This window comes from Nicotiana tomentosiformis, chromosome 10, assembly GCF_000390325.3.
Source record: "Nicotiana tomentosiformis chromosome 10, ASM39032v3, whole genome shotgun sequence".
Classification (NCBI taxonomy): Eukaryota; Viridiplantae; Streptophyta; class Magnoliopsida; order Solanales; family Solanaceae; genus Nicotiana; species Nicotiana tomentosiformis.
Genome location: NC_090821.1, coordinates 54,294,444 through 54,314,159, shown reverse-complemented (window position 1 = coordinate 54,314,159; position 19,716 = coordinate 54,294,444). Strand labels below are relative to the sequence as shown.

The following is a 19,716-nucleotide window of genomic DNA, read 5'->3' as shown; positions in this document are numbered from 1 at the left end:
AACTTTCGCCATTTCAAGCCTAAATGAGCTACAAACCTCCTAAACACAATCCCGACATGCTCCTAAGTCCAAAATCACCCAAAGGAGCTAACAGAACCGACAAAACTCTATTCCGGAGTCGTCTTCACACAGTTCCGACTACAGTCAAAATTCTAAGGCTTAAGCTTCTGTTTTAGGGACTAAGTGTCTCAAATCACTCAGAATCATCCGGTAATTGAATTCAACCACGAACACAAGTCAATTCACGTAATACGAAGCTGTTCAGGGCATTATGCTGCCGAATGTGACTTAATTTCTCAAAACGACCAACCGGGTCGTTACATTTCTAGAAAATAGAAAACGTCCAAAACACAATCCAAACGACCTCAAAACGCCAAACAATAACATGATTCACTGTATAACAATGAGTTTTCCTCACCACGTCATTTTCGATGAACCTACCAATTTTTTGCTCAATCAGAGTCTGTCAAATTCGTTGACCTCCGAAAATACCGGTAATTCGGTCAAAATCGGGTTTTGCATTTTTCTATGATTTACCCAAAAACATCCAGATCATCCCAATCAAATATCAATAAAAAATAGATATCTCATGATTACAAGAATAATCCAAATGTTTGCAAAATTAATTCACAAAACAGCACTGCAGTTTTTCAGAAAACAAGATATACATATAATTCAAAAACGCACATAAACGCGATGTTCTTGTTTCATGAAAAACCTAGTTATCTAATTAAATATGAATGGGCTCTGATACCAATTGATGGATTATTATAAGCATCGGAAGCAATCCCAGTATCAAAATTATATGTAATCTAGACAACTAGTATATACAGGTTATCTCTTGAAGCGTGAACAAATCTTTTCTATCACGTGAGCCTTCAGTTCCATAACTTCTCAATGAAATCTCCACCACTCGCACAATCATGATCCTTGAACGTTTCACGGTCTTTTACTCTGTTACACAAATAATATTCGAAAATAGCAATTTTGTGTGGGCAAAATTTCTAGGAAAATATGGCTGAAATTTCGGCCAGCATGTCTTCCCTCTTATAGGTGGAGAACCTTATGTATTTATAACACTAGGGGTGGACATAATACCGAACGAACCAAAAAAATTGGCCGGACCGACAATTTCGAATTATTCGGTTCGGTTTATTAGGTCTATTGCGGTTTATAAATTTTTAAAGTTTGGTGCTCGATTTGGTGATCGGTTTTGGGATTTAACCAAAAAACCGAAGTTTATCTTTGCAAAGCCCTTCGCTTCTTCGACTGTAGTGAAAGTTTTCGCCCAACAAATGTGATATCTAAGTTATTTTCCATGATTCTTACCAAGATTTTGTGTCTGTTATGCAGTTGAATAAAAAGATCCACTCAAAAGAGCACCCGATGGAAGGGACTACGAGGGTACCAAATAAATCCCCAAGTTGTAGCAGTATCTCTCATCCATGGCACATGAGAAAATGATTCCAAATGAGTTCTTAGAGATATCCAGATCAAACTATAGATGTTGGTACCTTGATTCACGGGAAGCAGTGCAAAGGTAATGATGATGCTCTCTTTTCTTGCTCATGAATCCAGTTACATTTAATTAGGATGGTGCTGCAGATGGGTTTTAGTTACTGAAATGTTCGACATTAGACCATTTGATTTAAAAGTTCTCACAACCCATACAAACTCTATGCTATCAGAAATCAAAACTTAGAAATATATTATTTTATCAACGTAAACCATCCAAAGGATATGATTATCTTTTAATCATAGGAATAGCAAGTAGAACTGACCGAACAAAACCGAAAACCAACCGAAACGTAGTTTCAAATATCGAACCAATCGAATTTATATTGTGTTCGGTTATCGGTACACCAAATCAATAACCAAACACCGAACAAACCGAACCGAACATCTTGCAAACTGCACCGCACTGGCCGACGCCCACCCCTATATAGCACAAGTTTTAAGGGTTAAAACCCTTTTCCAAAACCTGTTGGATTTTCCTTTACACCAGAAAAAGGATTCCTTAATTTCCTATTATTTAGGCACAACATGGACAACAAAATTTAATTAACAAGGCTTTCAATTATGGAATAATTTCCAATTTTCGAAATTAATATCCACCATAATTAATTACGAATTATTCCATCAAAAATTTGTAATTTCACTCCTTATTCAATTTCAAAATTTATCCATTAAATCTTATTTAACTCCCCATGTTAAGATTCAGATACTAATCAATTAAATTGAATTACTAATAATTTAATTTATTGATTATTTCCTTTAGACTTTCGCTTAACTTATTTCATGCGTCGGATACAAAATTCACCGGTCGGATTTACACATGAAAACTTATAAGCTTTCATAAAGGTGTATCATCAATCTCTAAACCGATACATGGATTCCATCAACTAACTATTACTTCGCTGTCACAACCCCAGATTCCCTCCGTAGGAGGAAACTAGTTTAAATAATGAAATAATGATTTTAGCAAAGAATTGTAAAATAGCCCCAAAAGTCACCCCGGGCCAGCGTCTCAGAACCCAACAAAAGTCACAAAATCTGTAAGCCCATTCAACCATGAGTCCAACCATACCAAATCTTCCAAAATCCGACACCAAATCGTCACTCAAATCCGCAATTTAAACTCTCCAAATCCCTAGCTTCAAACTCTAAAATTACACCTAAAAACCGCACAATCTAGGAGGAAAAATCAATGGGAAACATAATTATTGAGTAAATTTAACCACAAGTGACTTACCTCAAGAATCCATTGGAAATTCCTCTAAAATATCGCCTAATCCCGAGCTTGAAATGTCCAAAATGAAGGAAATCACGAAACCCTCAAACTTAATATTCTGCCAAGCATTTTTGCACCTGCGACTCATTTAGTCGCACCTACGGTCTAGCATGTGCGGGAAATCTTCCGCTTCTGCGACCACACATGCGCAGGTGCGAGTCCGCACCTACGGAACTCCTTCCGCATCTGCGCTCCACAGTAATCTAATCAAATCCCACTTCTGCGCTCCACTCGCCGCATCTGCGGCCACACAGGTGCGGCAATTCCCTCACACCTGCAAATACTGCACGCTCAACTCCAGGTAGCATCTGCCTTTCCCCCGCTCGCACCTGCGATTGCACCAGAACTGGTGAGCTTCAGCAGCCTCTCAACTTCCAAACTTGATCCGTTAACCATCCGAACTCCACCCGAGGCCCCCGGGACGTCAACCAAATATATCAACAAGTCCTAAAACATGACACGAACTCAGTTGAGCCTTCAAATTACATCAAACAACACTAAAACCATGAATCACGCATTGATTCAAGCCTAAAGAACTTTTGAACTTCTACCTTCTACTTTCGATGCCAAAACCTATCAAATCACGTCCGATTGACCTCAAATTTTGCATACAAGTCACAAATGATACCACAGACCTACTCTAACTTTCGGGACCCCAATCCGATCCCGGTAACCACAAAGTCCACTCTCGGTCAAACTTCTAAATTTCAAATTTTGCCATTTCAAGCCTAATTTGACTACGGACCAACAAATCTCTATCCGGACACACTCCTAAGTCCAAAATCACCCAACGGAGCTAACGAAACCATCAAAACTACATTTTGGAGTCGTTTACACAAGTCAATATCTGGTCAAACCATTTCAACTTAAGCTTCCAACCTTGAGACTAAGTGTCTTAACTAATTTTGAAACCTCTCCGGACCTGAACCAACTACCCCGACAAGTCACATAGCAACTAATAAGCATAGAATGAGCAGTAAATGAAGGAACGAGGCTACAATTCTCAAAACGACCGACCGAGTCATTACATCCTCCCCCTCTTAAATAAACGTTCATCCTCGAACGGGTATAGAGACATACCTAAAGTGGTGAAAAGTTGAGGATAACGGCTATGCATATCCTGCTCGGTCTCCCAAGTCGCCTCACCGACCGGCTGAACCCTCTACTGGACCTTAACTGAAGCAATATTCTTCGACCTTAACTTTTGGACCTGCCTGTCCAAAATGGCCACTGGCTCCTCAACTTAAGATAGATCCTTGTCCAAGTGGACTGAGCTGAAGTCTAGTATATGAGACAGATCGCCGTGATACTTTCGGAGCATAGAAACATGGAACACTGGATGAGCTACAACTAGACTAGGTGGTAGTGCAAGTCTGTAGGCCACCTCTCCGACCCTTTCAAGAATCTCAAAAGGTCCGATATATCTAGGGCTTAGCTTGCCCTTCTTCCCGAACCTCATAACACCCTTCATGGACGAAACTCGGAGCAAGATCCGCTCCCTAGCCATGAATGCAACTTCGCGAACCTTTCGATCCGTATAACTCTTATGTTTGGATTGGGCTGTACGAAGTCGATCCTGAATCAATTTAACCTTTTCCAATGCATCTTGAACCAAGTCTGTACCTAATAGCCTGGCCTCATGCGGCTCAAACCAACCCATTGGAGACCGGCACCGCCTATCATACAAAGCCTTATACTGGGCCATCTGAATGCTTGACTGATAACTATTGTTATAGGCAAACTGCGTAAGCGGCAAGAACTAATCCCAAGAACCCCCAAACTCCATCACACACACACGAAGCATATCCTCCAATATCTGAATAATGTGCTCGGACTGTCCGTCCGTCTGAGGATGAAATGTTGTACTCAACTCCACCCGAGTACCTAACTCATGCTGTACGACTCTCCAGAACCTCGATGTAAACTGCGTAACCTAGTCAGAGATGATAGATACCAGTACACCATGAAGCCTGACAATCTCGCGAATGTAAATCTGAGCCAGCTGCTCCGAAGAGTAAGTAGTCACCACTAGAATGAAATGAGCTGACTTGGTTAATCTATCCACAATCACCCAAACTGCATCAAACTTCCTCTGAGTCCGTGGGAGTCCAACAACAAAATCCATAGTGATCCGCTCCCATTTCCACTCTGGGATATCTAGCTTCTGAAGCAATCCACCTGGCCGCTGATGCTCATACTGCACTTGCTTTAAATTTAGGCACCGAGATACATACTCCACTATGTCCTTCTTCATTCTCCTCCACCAATAATGCTGCCTCAGGTCTTGATACATCTTCGCGGCACCTGGATGAATGGAGTACCACGAACTATGAGCCTCCTGGAGAATCAACTCACACAAGCCATCTATATTGGGCACACATAGCTTGCCCTGCATCTATAATACACCATCATCTCCAATAGTGACCTCCTTGGCATCGCCATGCTGAACCGTATCCTTGAGGACAAGCGGATGGGGGTCATCATACTAACACTCTCTGATACGATCATAAAGAGAAGACCGAGAAACCACACAAGCCAAAACTTGGCTCGGCTTAGAAACATCCAATCTAACAAACTGGTTGGCCAAGGCCTGAACATCCAAGGCTAATGGTCTCTCTACTACCTGTAGATATGCTAAGCTGCCCAAACTATCCGCCTTGTGACTCAAGGCAACGACCACCATATTGGCCTTCCCGGGATGATATAGAATGGTGATACCATAGTCCTTAAGCAACTCTAACCACCTTCGCTGCCGCAAGTTAAGATCCTTCTATTTGAACAACTGCTGTAAACTCTGGTGGTCAGTGTAGACCTCACAAGGGACACCGTACATATAGTGCCGCCAGATCTTTAAGTTATGAACAATAGCTGCTAACTTAAGGTCGTGGACATGATAGTTCTTCTCATGCACCTTTAGCTGTCTAGACACGTAGGCCATCACCCTACCATCCTGCATCAACACTGTGCCGAGACCCATGCGTGACGCATCACAATATATAGTATAAGACCCCGAACCAGTAGGCAATACTAACATTGGGGCTGTGATGACCCAATATGTCATCTTTAATTTTAAATATTCATTTCTGTGTTCTAAGACCTCGAAAAGTACTATTCAACATTCTTCGACTTGCGTGCATAATAAGTAAATTTTTTTGGAAAGTTTTTTATATGAAAAAATTGATTAAAATGTGAAATAGAGCTTTAAAATTTATTTGAGTTGACTTCGGTCAACGTTTTGAGCCAACGGACCTGGATCGGTGTTTTGACAACTCTGATAGGTCCTTATCATGATTTAGAACTTAGGCGTATACCCGGAATCGAATTCGAAGGTCCCTAGCTCAAATTATCGGCATTTAACGGAAACTAGAAATTTAAAGGTTTAAGAATTCCTAAATTTGGTCATAATTGAATTTTTGTTGATACCGGGTCCGAATTTAGATTCCAAGGGTCTGGTAAGCTTCGTAACAATATTTAATACTTATGTACAAAATTTGAAGTTATTCCAAGGTACGTAGTCACATTTTTTGTTAGTTTTAAAAAAAAAAATAAAAGGTTTGATTTTATAAAGCTTGAATTTCTAAAATTTGACCGGAGATTTGACTTTTGAGCAAACAATCACGGAATAGAATTTTGATAATTCCAATAATTTTATATGGTGATTTCGGACTTAGGCGCATGTTCGGATTTGGATTTGGAAGTCCGTAGGACAATTCAACGCATTTTGGCGAAAGTTGGAAAATAGAAGATTTTTGAAAAAGTTTGACCGAGAGTTGACTTTATTGATATCGGGGTCAAAATTCGATTCTGGAAATTGAAACAGCTCCATTATGTCATTTATGACTTGCATGAAAAATTTGAGTTCATTCCAAATTGATTTGGCATGTTTCGGCACGAGTTATAGAATTAAAATTTTTCATAAACTCATAAGTCCGAATCGACGCGCAATTTATCGTTTCGCCGTTGTTATGTGTGATTTGAGACCTATATTAGGTCCATAATATGTTTTGAGACTTGTTGATGTGTTCGTACGGGGTCTCGAGGGGCTCGGGTGAGTTTTAGACCATTTTTAGGTCATTTTTAATTGCTGGTTTTTGATAGCAGTGTGCGAAATATCTGACGTGCAGAGCTAACTTTGGAGGCTTATATCTCGCAATCTATAAGTAATCTATAAATTATCAAAACATGAAAGTTGTATCTCTTTGATTTTAGTTTCTCGAAAGATAAACCATTCATCATTTGGATATTTGTATAGAAAGTTACGATCGATTGACTGAAGGCTGGTTATGTAGTTTTTGTTTTCCTGGCAGTGTGTATCGCCAGGAATTTCTGATGTACAAGGCTGATCTTGGAAGCTTATATCTCGCAATCTATAACGAATCTGGAAATTATCAAAACATGAAAGTTGTAGCCCTTTGATTCTAGTTTCCAGTAAGGTAAACCATTCATCATTTAGATATTTGTACAGAACGTTATGATCGATTGACAGAATGCTTGAAAATTTTGAGACAAGTCGCATCTCACACTTGCTTGGATAGAATATATATGTCCGGAGTCCGACTTTTTTTGTTCATTTTTAAAGTTTTAGGCCTCGGTTTTGGGCGATTTCAGAGGCATTTTTCACGAGTTTGAGTTGGGCAAGTATTCTTTATCCGAAATTAGTTATATTTCATGATTCCATACTCATTTATATCATGAATCCATTAATTTATGGAAGAAAAATCAGATTTTTATAAAATCTTCCAAAAATGAAAATTTTAAATTTGAAAGCCAATCCGATATCAGAATTCGATAATTTTTGTATGGTTGAACTCGTATCGGAACGGGTGTTCGGATTTTGTGAGTTTTTTGGGATTCGAGACGTGGGTCCCACTGTCGGTTTTTGAAATGAATTTCGGATTTTAGTCTGGAAAATTAGTAATTTCATATGGAATTAATTCCTACATTTCGTGTTGAGAATATTGAATTGTTTGTGACTAGATTTGAAGCTTTTAGACATCAATTCCCGAGGCAAAGGTTTATTGGAATCTTGAATTTGGTTGCGAAGCGAGGTAAGTATCATGGTTAACCTTGACTTGAGGGAATAGAACCCTTGAATTATTGTTACGTGAATTTCATGTGTAACGACGTATAGGCGAGGTGACGAGTGCCTATACGTTGTCAAATATATTGTTTGCACATTTATCTGGAAATTATAAATTATTTTAAATCTTGAATTAATTATTATATTAATTATTTCTCTCATATTCCTTGCTCAATATTATGTCTTGAATCCATGCTATAATTGCTACATGCTTATTTGATTTATGTGACTTAATTGTTACTTGACATTTAGTATACTAAATATTAAATTGTCTATTTCCTCCTTAATTTCCACAATTAATTGCTACTTGTCATCAATTGTTTCTAAATAAATCATAATTATTATATGCTTGTTGTCTTACAATTTCATATTAATTATTGCATTTATTGGAATAATTTCTTTTATAAGAATTGGTAAATTATATTATTGAGGAGCGGATTGCACGTCACAACAGAAATGAAAGTGAATATATTGGAGGAGCAGGTTGCACGCCGCAACAGAATTGATTGAAAGTGAATATATTGGAGGAGCCGGTTGCACACCACAACATAATTGATTGAAAAGATATATTGAGGATCGGGTTGCACGCCGCAACGGAATTAAATGAAAATGAATATATTGTGGGATCGGGTTGCACGCAACAATAAAATTGAATATGAATATATTGTGGGGATCGGGTTGCACGCCGTAACAGAAAGTGATTTAAGTAATAATTGGTTATGATTGCCGAGTTGGCTTGATTGTTGATATGATTTACTGGTTTAATTTCTATTCCTGTTCTCCTATATTTTTGTTGTTATTATTATTATTGCGTACAGGTTAATGTAAGTGACCTGCCTTAGCCTCGTCACTACTTCATCGAGGTTAGGCTCGGCACATACTGGGTACATGGGGTCGGTTGTACTCATATTACACTCTATACTTCTTGTGCAGATACCGAAGTTGGTCCCAACAACGTATAGTAGATTTGCTCGGATTCAGCTATCCACAAGAGACTTGAGGTATAGCTGCACGACGTTCGCAGCTCTGAAGTCCCCATCTACTTTATTTTAGCTGTGTATTTATGATAGACAACTTTATTTTCATTCATATCCTTATTTGTATTATTCTAGTAGCTCGTGCACGTGTGACATCAGTTCTGGGATGGTATTTAGACATCGCTTTATTTCAGATTTTATTCTAGTTATTAGTTTCTTTATTATTAATTAAATTAAATTGTTAAGAAAAAAATGGTTATAATTATTCTAACGTTGGCTTGCCTAGGAAGTGAAATGTTTGGCGCCATCACGGTCCCGAAGGTAGGAATTTCGGGTCGTGACATGGGCTGTAGTCAAAGCAGTCTTGAGCTTTTGAAAGCTCTCCTCACACTCCTCGGTCCACCTGAACGGAGCACCCTTCTGGGTCAGCCTGGTCATAGGTGCTGCAATAGACGAGAAACCCTCTACAAATCGACAATAATACCTCTCCAAACCAAGAAAATTCCGGATCTCCGTAGCTGAGGACGGTCTGGGACAACTCTGCACTGCTTTAATATTCTTCGGGTCTACCTTGATCCCTCACTCGACACTACATGACCCAAAAATGCCACTGAATCTAGCAAAAATTCACACTTCGAAAATTTTGCATATAACTTCTTTTCACTTAAGGTCTGAAGCACGGTCCTCAAATGCTGCTCATGATCCTCCTGACTCTGGGAGTACACCAGAATGTCGTCAATAAACACAATAACGAACGAGTCAAGATAGGGCTAAAATACACTGTTCATCAAGTGCATGAATGCTGCTGGGGCATTGGTCAGCCCAGAAGACATTACAAGGAACTCGTAATGTCCATACCGATTTCTGAAGGCAGTCTTCGGAATATCTAGCTCCCGAATATTCAACTGATGATAGCCAGAACGCAAGTCGATCTTAGAGAACACTCTAGCACCCTATAGCTGATCAAATAGGTCATCAATTGGAAATGGATACCTGTTCTTCACTGTAACCTTGTTCATCTGGTGATAATCAATACACATACGCATAGAACTATCTTTCTTCTTTACAAATAAGACTGGAGCACCCCAAGGAGACACACTAGCCCGAATGAAGCCCTTATCAAGCAACTCTTGCAATTGTTCCTTTAACTCTTTCAACTCTGCTAGGGCCATACGATAGGGCAGAATAGAAATGGGCTGGGTGCCCGGTAACAAATCAATACCAAAGTCGATATCTCTGTCGGGCAGCATGCCCAGAAGATTCACCAGGAATACATCTGGATAATCCCTCACTATCGGAACTGACTCGACGGTAGGAATTTCAACACTGACATCTCTCACATATACGCATCACACCCCTTTTCAACCATCCGCTGAGCCTTTAGAAATAAAATAACCCTGCTTTGGAACATATTCTAAAGTACCTCTCCACTCTAACCGTGGTAGATCTGGCATAGCCAACATCACCGTCTTAGCATGACAATCAAGGATAGCGAAATAGGGCGACAACCAGTCCATGCCCAAAATAATATCAAATTCTACCATACTGAGCAATAATAAATCAGCTTTGGTCTCAAAACCACCGAGAACAACTAAACACGACCGATACACTTGGTCAACAACAATAGAATCTCCCACAAGTGTAGACACATAGACAGGAGAACCCAAGGAATAACGGGATACACCCAAATATGGAGAAAAATAAGATGACACATAGGAATAAGTGGAGCTTGGATGAAATAGGACTGATGCATCTCTATACATCACTGTCTATCAAAATCTAAAGAAATAAGAAAAGAACGGGATAAAAGGGGACTCTGAGGCATGCAGACGCGGGCAGGTGTACCTTGAAGTCTCTGATAAGCAAGTCACTCCACACACTAACACGGAGGCTGGTAAGATGTACAAGGATCTGCACAAAACATGTGCAGAAGCGTAGTATGAGTACACCATAATAGTACCCAGTAAGTGCCAAGCCTAACCTCGGTAGAGTAGTGACAAGGTCAGGTTAGGGCCTTACTGGAAATAATAAGAAACAAGGTAGAAGATATAATGATATAATAAAATGACAGAGAAGTGAAACAATAAGAATTTACGAAAGGCAACAACATGAAAGGAAGAAAAAAGACAAATACAACACGAAAGGAAGCAAGAATCTTACAAGTTAAGAAAAACAACAACAAACAATACAACAAATAGATGAAATCAACAGGGGCACTCCCGAGGTACCGCCTCGTAGTCCCAAAAGTAAAATTTCTCACAGTCTTTCCTTATATCGCCACGGGAGCCTTTATATTTGGTTTTCTAAAATTATTCTCCCGAAATAGCATCCCGCATTTTAGCCCATCTTCTCACACCGTATGGCTTCTAGTAGTTCCCTTACTAGCCATGCGTATCAAGCCCACCTTATCTCACCGCATGCGTTTCAACACCTAAACCTTATACCACCGTATGCGTAACAATAATCATAACGACACATCAGAAATATCGTGCAGCAATAACAAACACACGGTAGAAACCTCGTGCAAACAATAACAACCGCACGACAAAAACCTCGTGCAACAATAACGATAACACGAAAGAAAGTAATGAATATGGAAATCAAGAAGAGCAATTAATTCAACTAAACATGTGATTCAAGTTGCAAATAGGAGATAAGACAAGTAGACATGTGAAATTAGGCTAAACATGATGACTATAACGTGCTAAAGTAACTCAAATAAGGCATGAAAAGGAACTACGCATCAAAATCGGAATTTCAACATTTAGCCCGTGTACGCACTCGTCACCTTGCGTACACGGCCTTCACATATCACAATTTATCACCAAACTACCAAATCCTAAGGGAAAGTTTTCCCACACAAGGTTAGACAAGCCACTTCCCTCAAACCGCGCTCAATCAATCAATTATATGGCTTTCCCTAGATTTTCCAATCCCGAATAGCTCAAATCTAGCCATAACAATTTTCTACTATAAATACAACTATAGAAAACTAGTTTAAATAATGAAATAATGATTTTAGCAAAGAATTGTAAAATCGCCCCAAAAGTCACCCCGGGCCCACGTCTCGGAACCCAACAAAAGTCACAAAATCCGGAAGCCCTTTCAACCACAAGTCCAACCATACCAAATTTTCCAAAATCTGACACCAACTCGTCACTCAAATCCCCAATTTAAACTCTCTAAATCCATAGCTTCAAACTCCAAAATTACACCTAAATATCGCACAATCTAGGTAGAAAAATCAATTGGGAAACATAATTATTGAGTAAATTTAACCACAAGTGGCTTACCTTAAGAATCCCTTCGAAATCCCTTTCAAAAATTGCCTAATCCCGAGCTTAAAATGTCCAAAATGAAGGAAATCACGAAACCCTCGAACTTAATATTCTGCCCAGCACTTTCGCACAAGCGACTCATTTAGTCGCACCTGTGAGAAATCTTCCGCTTCTGCGGGTTTCCCAAGGCTCCACTACCTTCGCTTCTGCGACCACACACGTGCAGGTGCGAGTCCGCACATGCAGAACTACTTCCGCATCTGCCCTCCACAGTAATCTAATCAAATCCCACTTTTGTGCTCCACTCGCCGCATCTGCGGCCACGCAGGTGCGGCAATATCCTCGCACTTGCTAACACTGCATGCTCAACTCTAGGCCGCATCTGCTTTTCCCCCGCTCGCACCTGTGATCACAACTCTGCAGGTGCGATTGCACCAAAATTGGTGAGCTTCAGCAGCCTCTCAACTTCCAAACTTGATCTGTTAACCATCCTAACTCCACCCGAGGCCCCCGGGACCTCAACCAAACCAACAAGTCCTAAAATACGATACGAACTCAGTCGAGCTTTCAAATCACATCAAACAATGCTAAAATCACAAATCATGCTTCGATTCAAGCCTAAAAAGTTTTTGAACTTCTAACTCCTACGTTCGATGCCGAAACCTATCAAATCACGTCCGATTGACCTCAAATTTTGCACACAAGTCACAAATGACACCACAGACCTACTCCAACTTCTGGGACCCCAATCCGAGCCCGTTAACCACAAAGTCCACTCTCGGGCAAATTTCTAAATTTTCAACTTTCGCCATTTCAAGCCTAATTCGACTACGGACCACCAAATCTCTATCCGGACACACTTCTAAGTCCATAATCACTCAACAGAGCTAACAAAACCATCAAAACTACATTCCGGAGTCGTTTACACACAAGTCAACATCTGATTAACCATTTAAACTTAAGCTTCAAACCTTGAGACTAAGTGTCTTAACTCATTTCGAAACCTCTCTGGACCCGAACCAACTACCCCGACAAGTCACATAGCAACTAATAAATATAAAATGAGTAGTAAATGGGGGAACATGGCTACAACTCTCAAAACGACTGACCGGGTCGTTACATTCGCCAATGTACATTATTGTTTTTCAATTATCCAGGCATACTGACCCACGAAAGGATCTCGCCTTTTAATAAATCAAAACAATAATAATATATACAGCTAATAATAATTATATCAATATTAAGAGTATAAGTACTTTTAATGGCTAAAGAGTTTATTTTATTAAGTCAATATAAAATACTTATCTCTACTTGGTCCATTCAATACATACAAAATGTACTAGCACAAGAAGTTGGAATTAAACCATTCCCATAATCAAGATAAATTATATTTAATCTTGTGCTACAATCATTGATGTTTGGCTATAATTCCATATTTTTAGTGTATTACTTACCTTACATTTTAGGTGCTTTAATGCTAAACTATACTATATTTGTGCTTAATTGAGTCTATTTTATGTGTAGGTATATTAGAGATGAAATTGGAGCAAAGTGAATATTTAAAGTGTAAATCATGCTCAAAAACAATAGGAAAGAAGAAAGAAAGAATTGAGCAGATGGAAAATGAAGCAACAGGCGAAGCAAGCCTAGTGGCTCGCATTAGAGCAGGCGAGCGAGCTCTTTAGCTCGCGTTGAAGTGCACGACGCAAGGGTTATGGCGAGGTTGAGTGCGCGGTAGGGCTTGCGCCGCACAGTCCGAGGTGAGGTGAAGCTCGCATTTTGCCTCGTGAGGCGAGGTCCGTAGCGAGCCTGATCCGGATTTTAAAAGCCTATTTCATCTCCTTGTTGGACTTGGACTTGGACTTGGGCTATGTCATTTAGGTCTTTTCCTACACATATAAATAGTCATTAAACACCACTTTTGAGGGAGTTTTGTGACCAGAAGCAAGAATAGCTCGTGGAACAACTTTTGGGGGAAAGAATCATCGAGTTCTACATTCTTTCATCTTTTCTTTGTAATTTGTTTATGCAAAATACTTGGGAAATTATTACTATGAATATGAGTAGCTAAACTTCTAATCTAGGGTTTTGATGGAACCTATTGGAGGATGGTTTTCCTATTACGTTTAATATAGATTTGCCGTAGCTTGTTCTCTATTTGTTCAACTATGTTTATTTTGTGGTTGATTGAAGAGCTCTCAATCGACTGTGCCTATTTAGTGTATATTGCTTGTAAGAGAATACATATTTAAGTAATTGTTGAACAATATCACTCCTAACGTATGTGAGGGATCAATACGGAGGGTTTAAAGGTGGGATTAGGAATAATGAAACCTTGGTGCTATCTGAGTGAGCCGTGACTTAGTGCCTGCTAGCATAGTTTGGAAGAATATGTCTAGTAAATTGTAGTAGTTACTCGAAAAAGAATTATGAAACTCAAAGCGCTTATGATCGGTATAGAAAACTTAGGCAAATTTATAAGAAATGTGGCGGAAAGGATTCCGACAATAGGGGAAATCATAACCTTAGATCATTCCAAATCTTGTCTACAATCTGTTCATCGTTAGTTATTAATTACTGCATTTTCATTACTTGATATTTAGTTAGTAAACATCCAATTTGTTATTTAATATTTCTGAAGATTGATTACGTGAATTTGTGCGAGTCTAGTAGCTGTGCTTAGTAGGTTATATCCCTATGGGATTCGACTCCGGACTTGTTAACCAGATTATATTTGCAATGACCGCTTAGTCCTTTTTATAAGGCATAGTTGGGCATGATCAAAATTTGGCACCATTGCTGGGGAATTAACTAAAACACTGCAAGAAACGTGGGAGAGGTTCAAAGGTATGTTGGTTAAGTGTCCACATCATGGCATTCCAGATCAGATATTGGGGAAAAGGTTTTACATGGGATTGGCAGACAACTTGAAGGCCAATGTTGATGCTTCAGTAGGTGGAGCATTTCTGAGCAAATCATTCAGAGAATGCAAGATCTTACTTGATAAAATGGCTCAAAACTCAGGATGGATGACAAGAGACTCTACAATCACTCCTATCATTCACTCAGTAGCTTTGGACTCAAACAACTCCATAGCCGAGAATATGGCCACTCTGATGACGCAAATGAGTATCCTCACCAAAAAGATTGATGAATCAGGCCAGAACCAGGTACACAAAGTTGATGCGACTAATGGGGGCTTATGTACACCATGCATTAACCAACCACATGTATGCTCGTGGAGTGCTGAAAGTGACAACTAGAACTATCAGGAAAATATGAACTATGTGGCCAACTATGGAGGACAAAGGCAAGGTGGTCAGAATTGGGAACATCAGAATCAACAATATAGACCAGCACAACAATAGTACAATAATAGCAACAATCCTAGGGCTATGCAACCACAGGGTTAAGTTGTGCCTTACTAAAAGATGATGGTGCGACAAGATGATGGGTTGTTTGAAATTAAAGGAATGCTGCAACAACTCATTGGGGCCAGCGGGAAAATGGAAGAAAAGGTCCACCAGATACAAGAAAAGGTAGTATTGCATGACTCACCCATCAAAGACATTGAGATTCAACTATGGCAGATATCGATGGCTCTGAATAATCGTCCCCAAGGGACGTTATCTGTAGACACCCATGTCAATCCAAAAGAGTAAGGCCCGAAGCAGCTTATGGAAGTGAGTCTAAGAAATGGTAGAGATCTAGATCTAGAGCAAGATATTGCTCGCAAAAGCTGACCAATTGAAACACTTGTTCCAGTACCCATTGAGGTAGATGATTTAACATGGTTAACTGAGGTAACGATACAACATGCACAAGAGAGCACAAGCAAAGAAAAAGAGGTTGCGAAGGAGACTGAGGTAGTGCAAGAAACGACAGTAGAAGCAGTGCTCGAGCAGGATCAAATTCAAATCACAGGAAGGAAGAAACCTCCAGCACCCTTCCCATAGTGATTGTCCAAATATCAGAAGGATGAGCAGTATAAGAAATTTATGGAGATGTTGAAGCAAATCTAGGTGAACATTCCACTGATTGACGCCTTGAGGGAGATGCTTGGGTATGCCATAATGATGAAGGATTTGATGTTTCGCAAGTTCGACTTCCAAGACTTGGCCACTATTACACTAACCCAGACCTGTAGTGCTGTTGTGACGAGACCCATAACTGAGAAGTTGTCAGACCCAGGGAGTTTCACAATCCCATGCACAATAGGCATCTATGATTTTGTTAAAGCATTGTGTGATTTAGGGGCAAGCATAAACTTGATGCCCTTGTCTATCTATAAAAGGTTAGGCATTGGAAGAGCAAGATCCACATCCATGTTACTACAGTTAGCCGACCGGACAGTGAAGAGGACATCAGGTATCCTTGATGATGTACTAGTGCAAGTTGGAAAGTTTGTGTTTCCAGCAGATTTTGTCATTCTAGACTGTCGTGTTGATGATGAGATTCCCTTAATTTTGGGAAGCCCATTCTTGGTCACCGAGAGAGCTCTAATTGATTGTGAAACTGGAGAGCTAAAAATGAGACTGAACTATGAAGAGATAACGTTCAATGTGTAGAAGTCTATGCGGCGACCAAGTGAATTTGCTAGCTGCTCTCTGATAGAAGCTGTGGATGTAATTTTAGCGGAAGAAGATGAGGTTCTGAACGCTAAAGACTGTCTCATGAACTTAGAAGAAGTAAATGGAGAGGACTTAACGGAGTGGGTACTGGCTTTTGAAGTCCAAGGGTTCTGGAAAAGAGAGCTTGAATTTGAGTCTTTGCACTTAGAAGAAAGAAAGACTCCTCCAACTAAGCCATCGATCGAAGAGCCACCACAGTTGGAACTAAAACCGCTACCACCACACCTCAAGTATGATTTCTTGGGATCTAACTCAACTTTAACTGTTATTATCTCATCTGATTTGTTAGATGTGCAGGCAGAACAACTTTTGCATGTATTAATAGAGTGCAAAACTACAATTGGTTGGACCATTGCAGACATTAAGGGTATCAACTCGGCCTTCTGTATGCACAAGCTTTTACTGGAAGATGGGCACAAACCTTCCAGAGAACATCAAAGAAGGCTGAACCCCAACATAAAAGAAGTCGTGAAAAAGGAGGTGATAAAATGGTTATATGCGAGAATCATTTTCTCTATCTCCGATAGCAACGGGGTTAGCCCAGTTCAATGTGTGCCAAAGAAAGGTGGAACGACTGTAGTGCAAAATGAGAACAACGAGCTGATCTCAACAAGAACAGTCACGGGATGGCGAATTTCTATGGACTACAGAAGATTGAACAAAGCCACCCGAAAAGACCATTTTCCCCTGCCGTTTATTGATCAAATGTTAGATAGATTGGCTAGGAGGTCCCACTTCTGCTTTCTAGATGGATACTCGGGATACAATAAGATCTATATTGCCCCGGAAGATAGAGAGAAAACGTCATTCACCTATCCATATGGCGTCCACGCTTTTCGGAGAATGCCGTCCGGCCTATGCAACGCACCCGCCATATTCCAAATATGCATGATGGCCATCTTCACAGATATGGTAGAAGACATAATAGAAGTCTTCATGGATGATTTCTCAGTGGTGGGAGACTCATTCGATGACTGCCTTAAGAATCTAAAAAGAATGCTGAAAAGATGTGTGGAGACTAATCTGGTGCTTAACTGGGAAAAGTGCCATTTCATGGTACAAGAAGGGATAGTCTTGGGGCACCTAGTGTCATGTAAGGGCATTGAGGTGGATCGTGCAAAGGTTGATGTGATAGAAAAGTTACCACCACCCACTTCCGTCAAAACAATAAGAATCTTCCTTGGCCATGCCGGTTTCTAAAGACGGTTTATAAGAGATTTCTCCAAAATTGCTAACCCCTTGTGTAAACTTCTTGAAAAAGATCACCCTTAGCGTTTGAGGAGTTGAAGAAGAAATTGGTGACTGCACCAATCATAGTGGCCCCCGACTGGGGGGAAACCTTTCGAGCTGATGTGTTATGCAAACGACTATGCTGTGGGAGCAGTTCTTGGACAGCGAAAAGATAAAGTCATGCATCCGATCTACTATGCATGCAGGACCTTGAGCGGCGCCCAACTGAATTACATAGTGACATAGAAAGAGATGCTAGCTGTTGGGTTCACATTTGATAAATTCAGGTCATACCTGATAGGCTCGAAGGTAATTATTTATACTGACCATGCTTCCCTCAGGTACCTAATTGAGAAAAAGGAATCAAAGCCGCACCTAATTCGATGGGTGCTACTGTTACAAGACTTCGACTTAGAAATCCGTGACCGAAAGGGAACAGAAAACCAAGTTGCTGATCATTTGTCCAGGCTTGAAGGAGCAAAAAAGAAGGTTGAGGTGGAAGAAATAATGGAGACTTTCCCAGATGAACAACTTTTAGCCACGAGCCTTGAGGCTACGCCATGGTATGCAGATATTGCAAATTACCTGGCAAGCGATATTGTTCCCTATGACTTGTCTTCTGTGCAAAAGAAAAGGTTTTTTTGTGATTGTCGCATATATTTATGGGATGAACCATATTTGTTTTAGGATTTGTCTTGACAACATGATCCGGAGATGCATTCCCGAGATAGGCCAATATTTTGTTTTGTAGGCATGTCATGCTTCACCGTATGGAGGTCATTTTGGAGGAGTAAGGACAGCTGCTAAAGTGTTGGAGTCGGGCTTTTATTGGCCGACGTTGTTTAAAGATGCACACTTCTGGGTGAAAAGTTGTGATTAGTGTCAACAGACGGGGAATATTTCCCGTCGACATGAGATGCCCATGAACCCAATTCAAGAGGTGGACATATTCGATGTATGGGGAATCAATTTTATGGGACCATTTGTCAGCTCATATAATAACAAATACATACTTGTAGCGGTGGACTATGTCTCGAAATGGGTAGAAGCCATGGCACTTCCAACAAATGATGCGAAGGCAGATATCGGTTTCCAGAGAAAAGATATCTTCACCCGATTTGGTACTCCAAGAGCGATCATCAGTGATGGAGGCACCCACTTCTGCAACCGAGCCTTTGCAAAGTTGTTGGAGAAATATGGCTTTCACCATAAAGTTACTACTCCGTATCACGCACAAACAAGTAGGCAAGTGGAGGTGTCAAACAGAGAAATCAAGAGTATTTTGACCAAAATTGTAAATGCTACTCGGACTGATTGAGCGAGAAAATTGGATGACGCGCTATGGGCTTACCGCACTGCATTCAAAACTCCGATTGGTATGTCACCGTATAAATTTGTCACGACCCAAAATCCAACTAGTCGTGATGGCACCTAACCCAACCCGCTAGGTAAGCCAATTACCAACTATCCAATTTCAATGAAATTAATAAGGCAATTAACTAAAAGAAAATATATAAAACTAATACATTTCCCCAATAATTGGCAATACAAATCACGAGCTTCTAAGAATGGAGTATACAAATCTAGTATGAAGTAAATACATCATCTATTCAGAAAGTACATAAACAGAGTTTTATGAATCTAAGGCTACTATGAACAAGAGGTAGTAATAACCGGAACGCAGGTACATCTTCAGATTCAGCTCCTAACGAACACAACAACATCAACA

General features: G+C 40.1%; 1 protein-coding gene across 1 annotated transcript; it reads left to right on the top strand.

Annotated features, from left to right (window-relative positions):
• Positions 1 to 18,239: 18,239 nt before the first annotated feature.
• Positions 18,240 to 19,305, top strand: LOC138900187 (uncharacterized). Its single transcript, XM_070186901.1, has 2 exons — positions 18,240 to 18,622; positions 18,978 to 19,305. The coding sequence occupies exons 1-2, from the start codon at positions 18,240 to 18,242 to the stop codon at positions 19,303 to 19,305; spliced, it is 711 nt and encodes a 236-aa protein (XP_070043002.1).
• Positions 19,306 to 19,716: the final 411 nt, after the last annotated feature.

Coding starts and splice junctions, on each gene's coding strand:
- LOC138900187 (XM_070186901.1), top strand. CDS start 18,240: ATGCTAGCTGTTGGGTTCACATTTGATAAATTCAGGTCATACCTGATA. Junction 18,623..18,977: donor TCTTCTGTGCAAAAGAAAAG/GTTTTTTTGTGA, acceptor ACCATTTGTCAG/CTCATATAATAACAAATACA.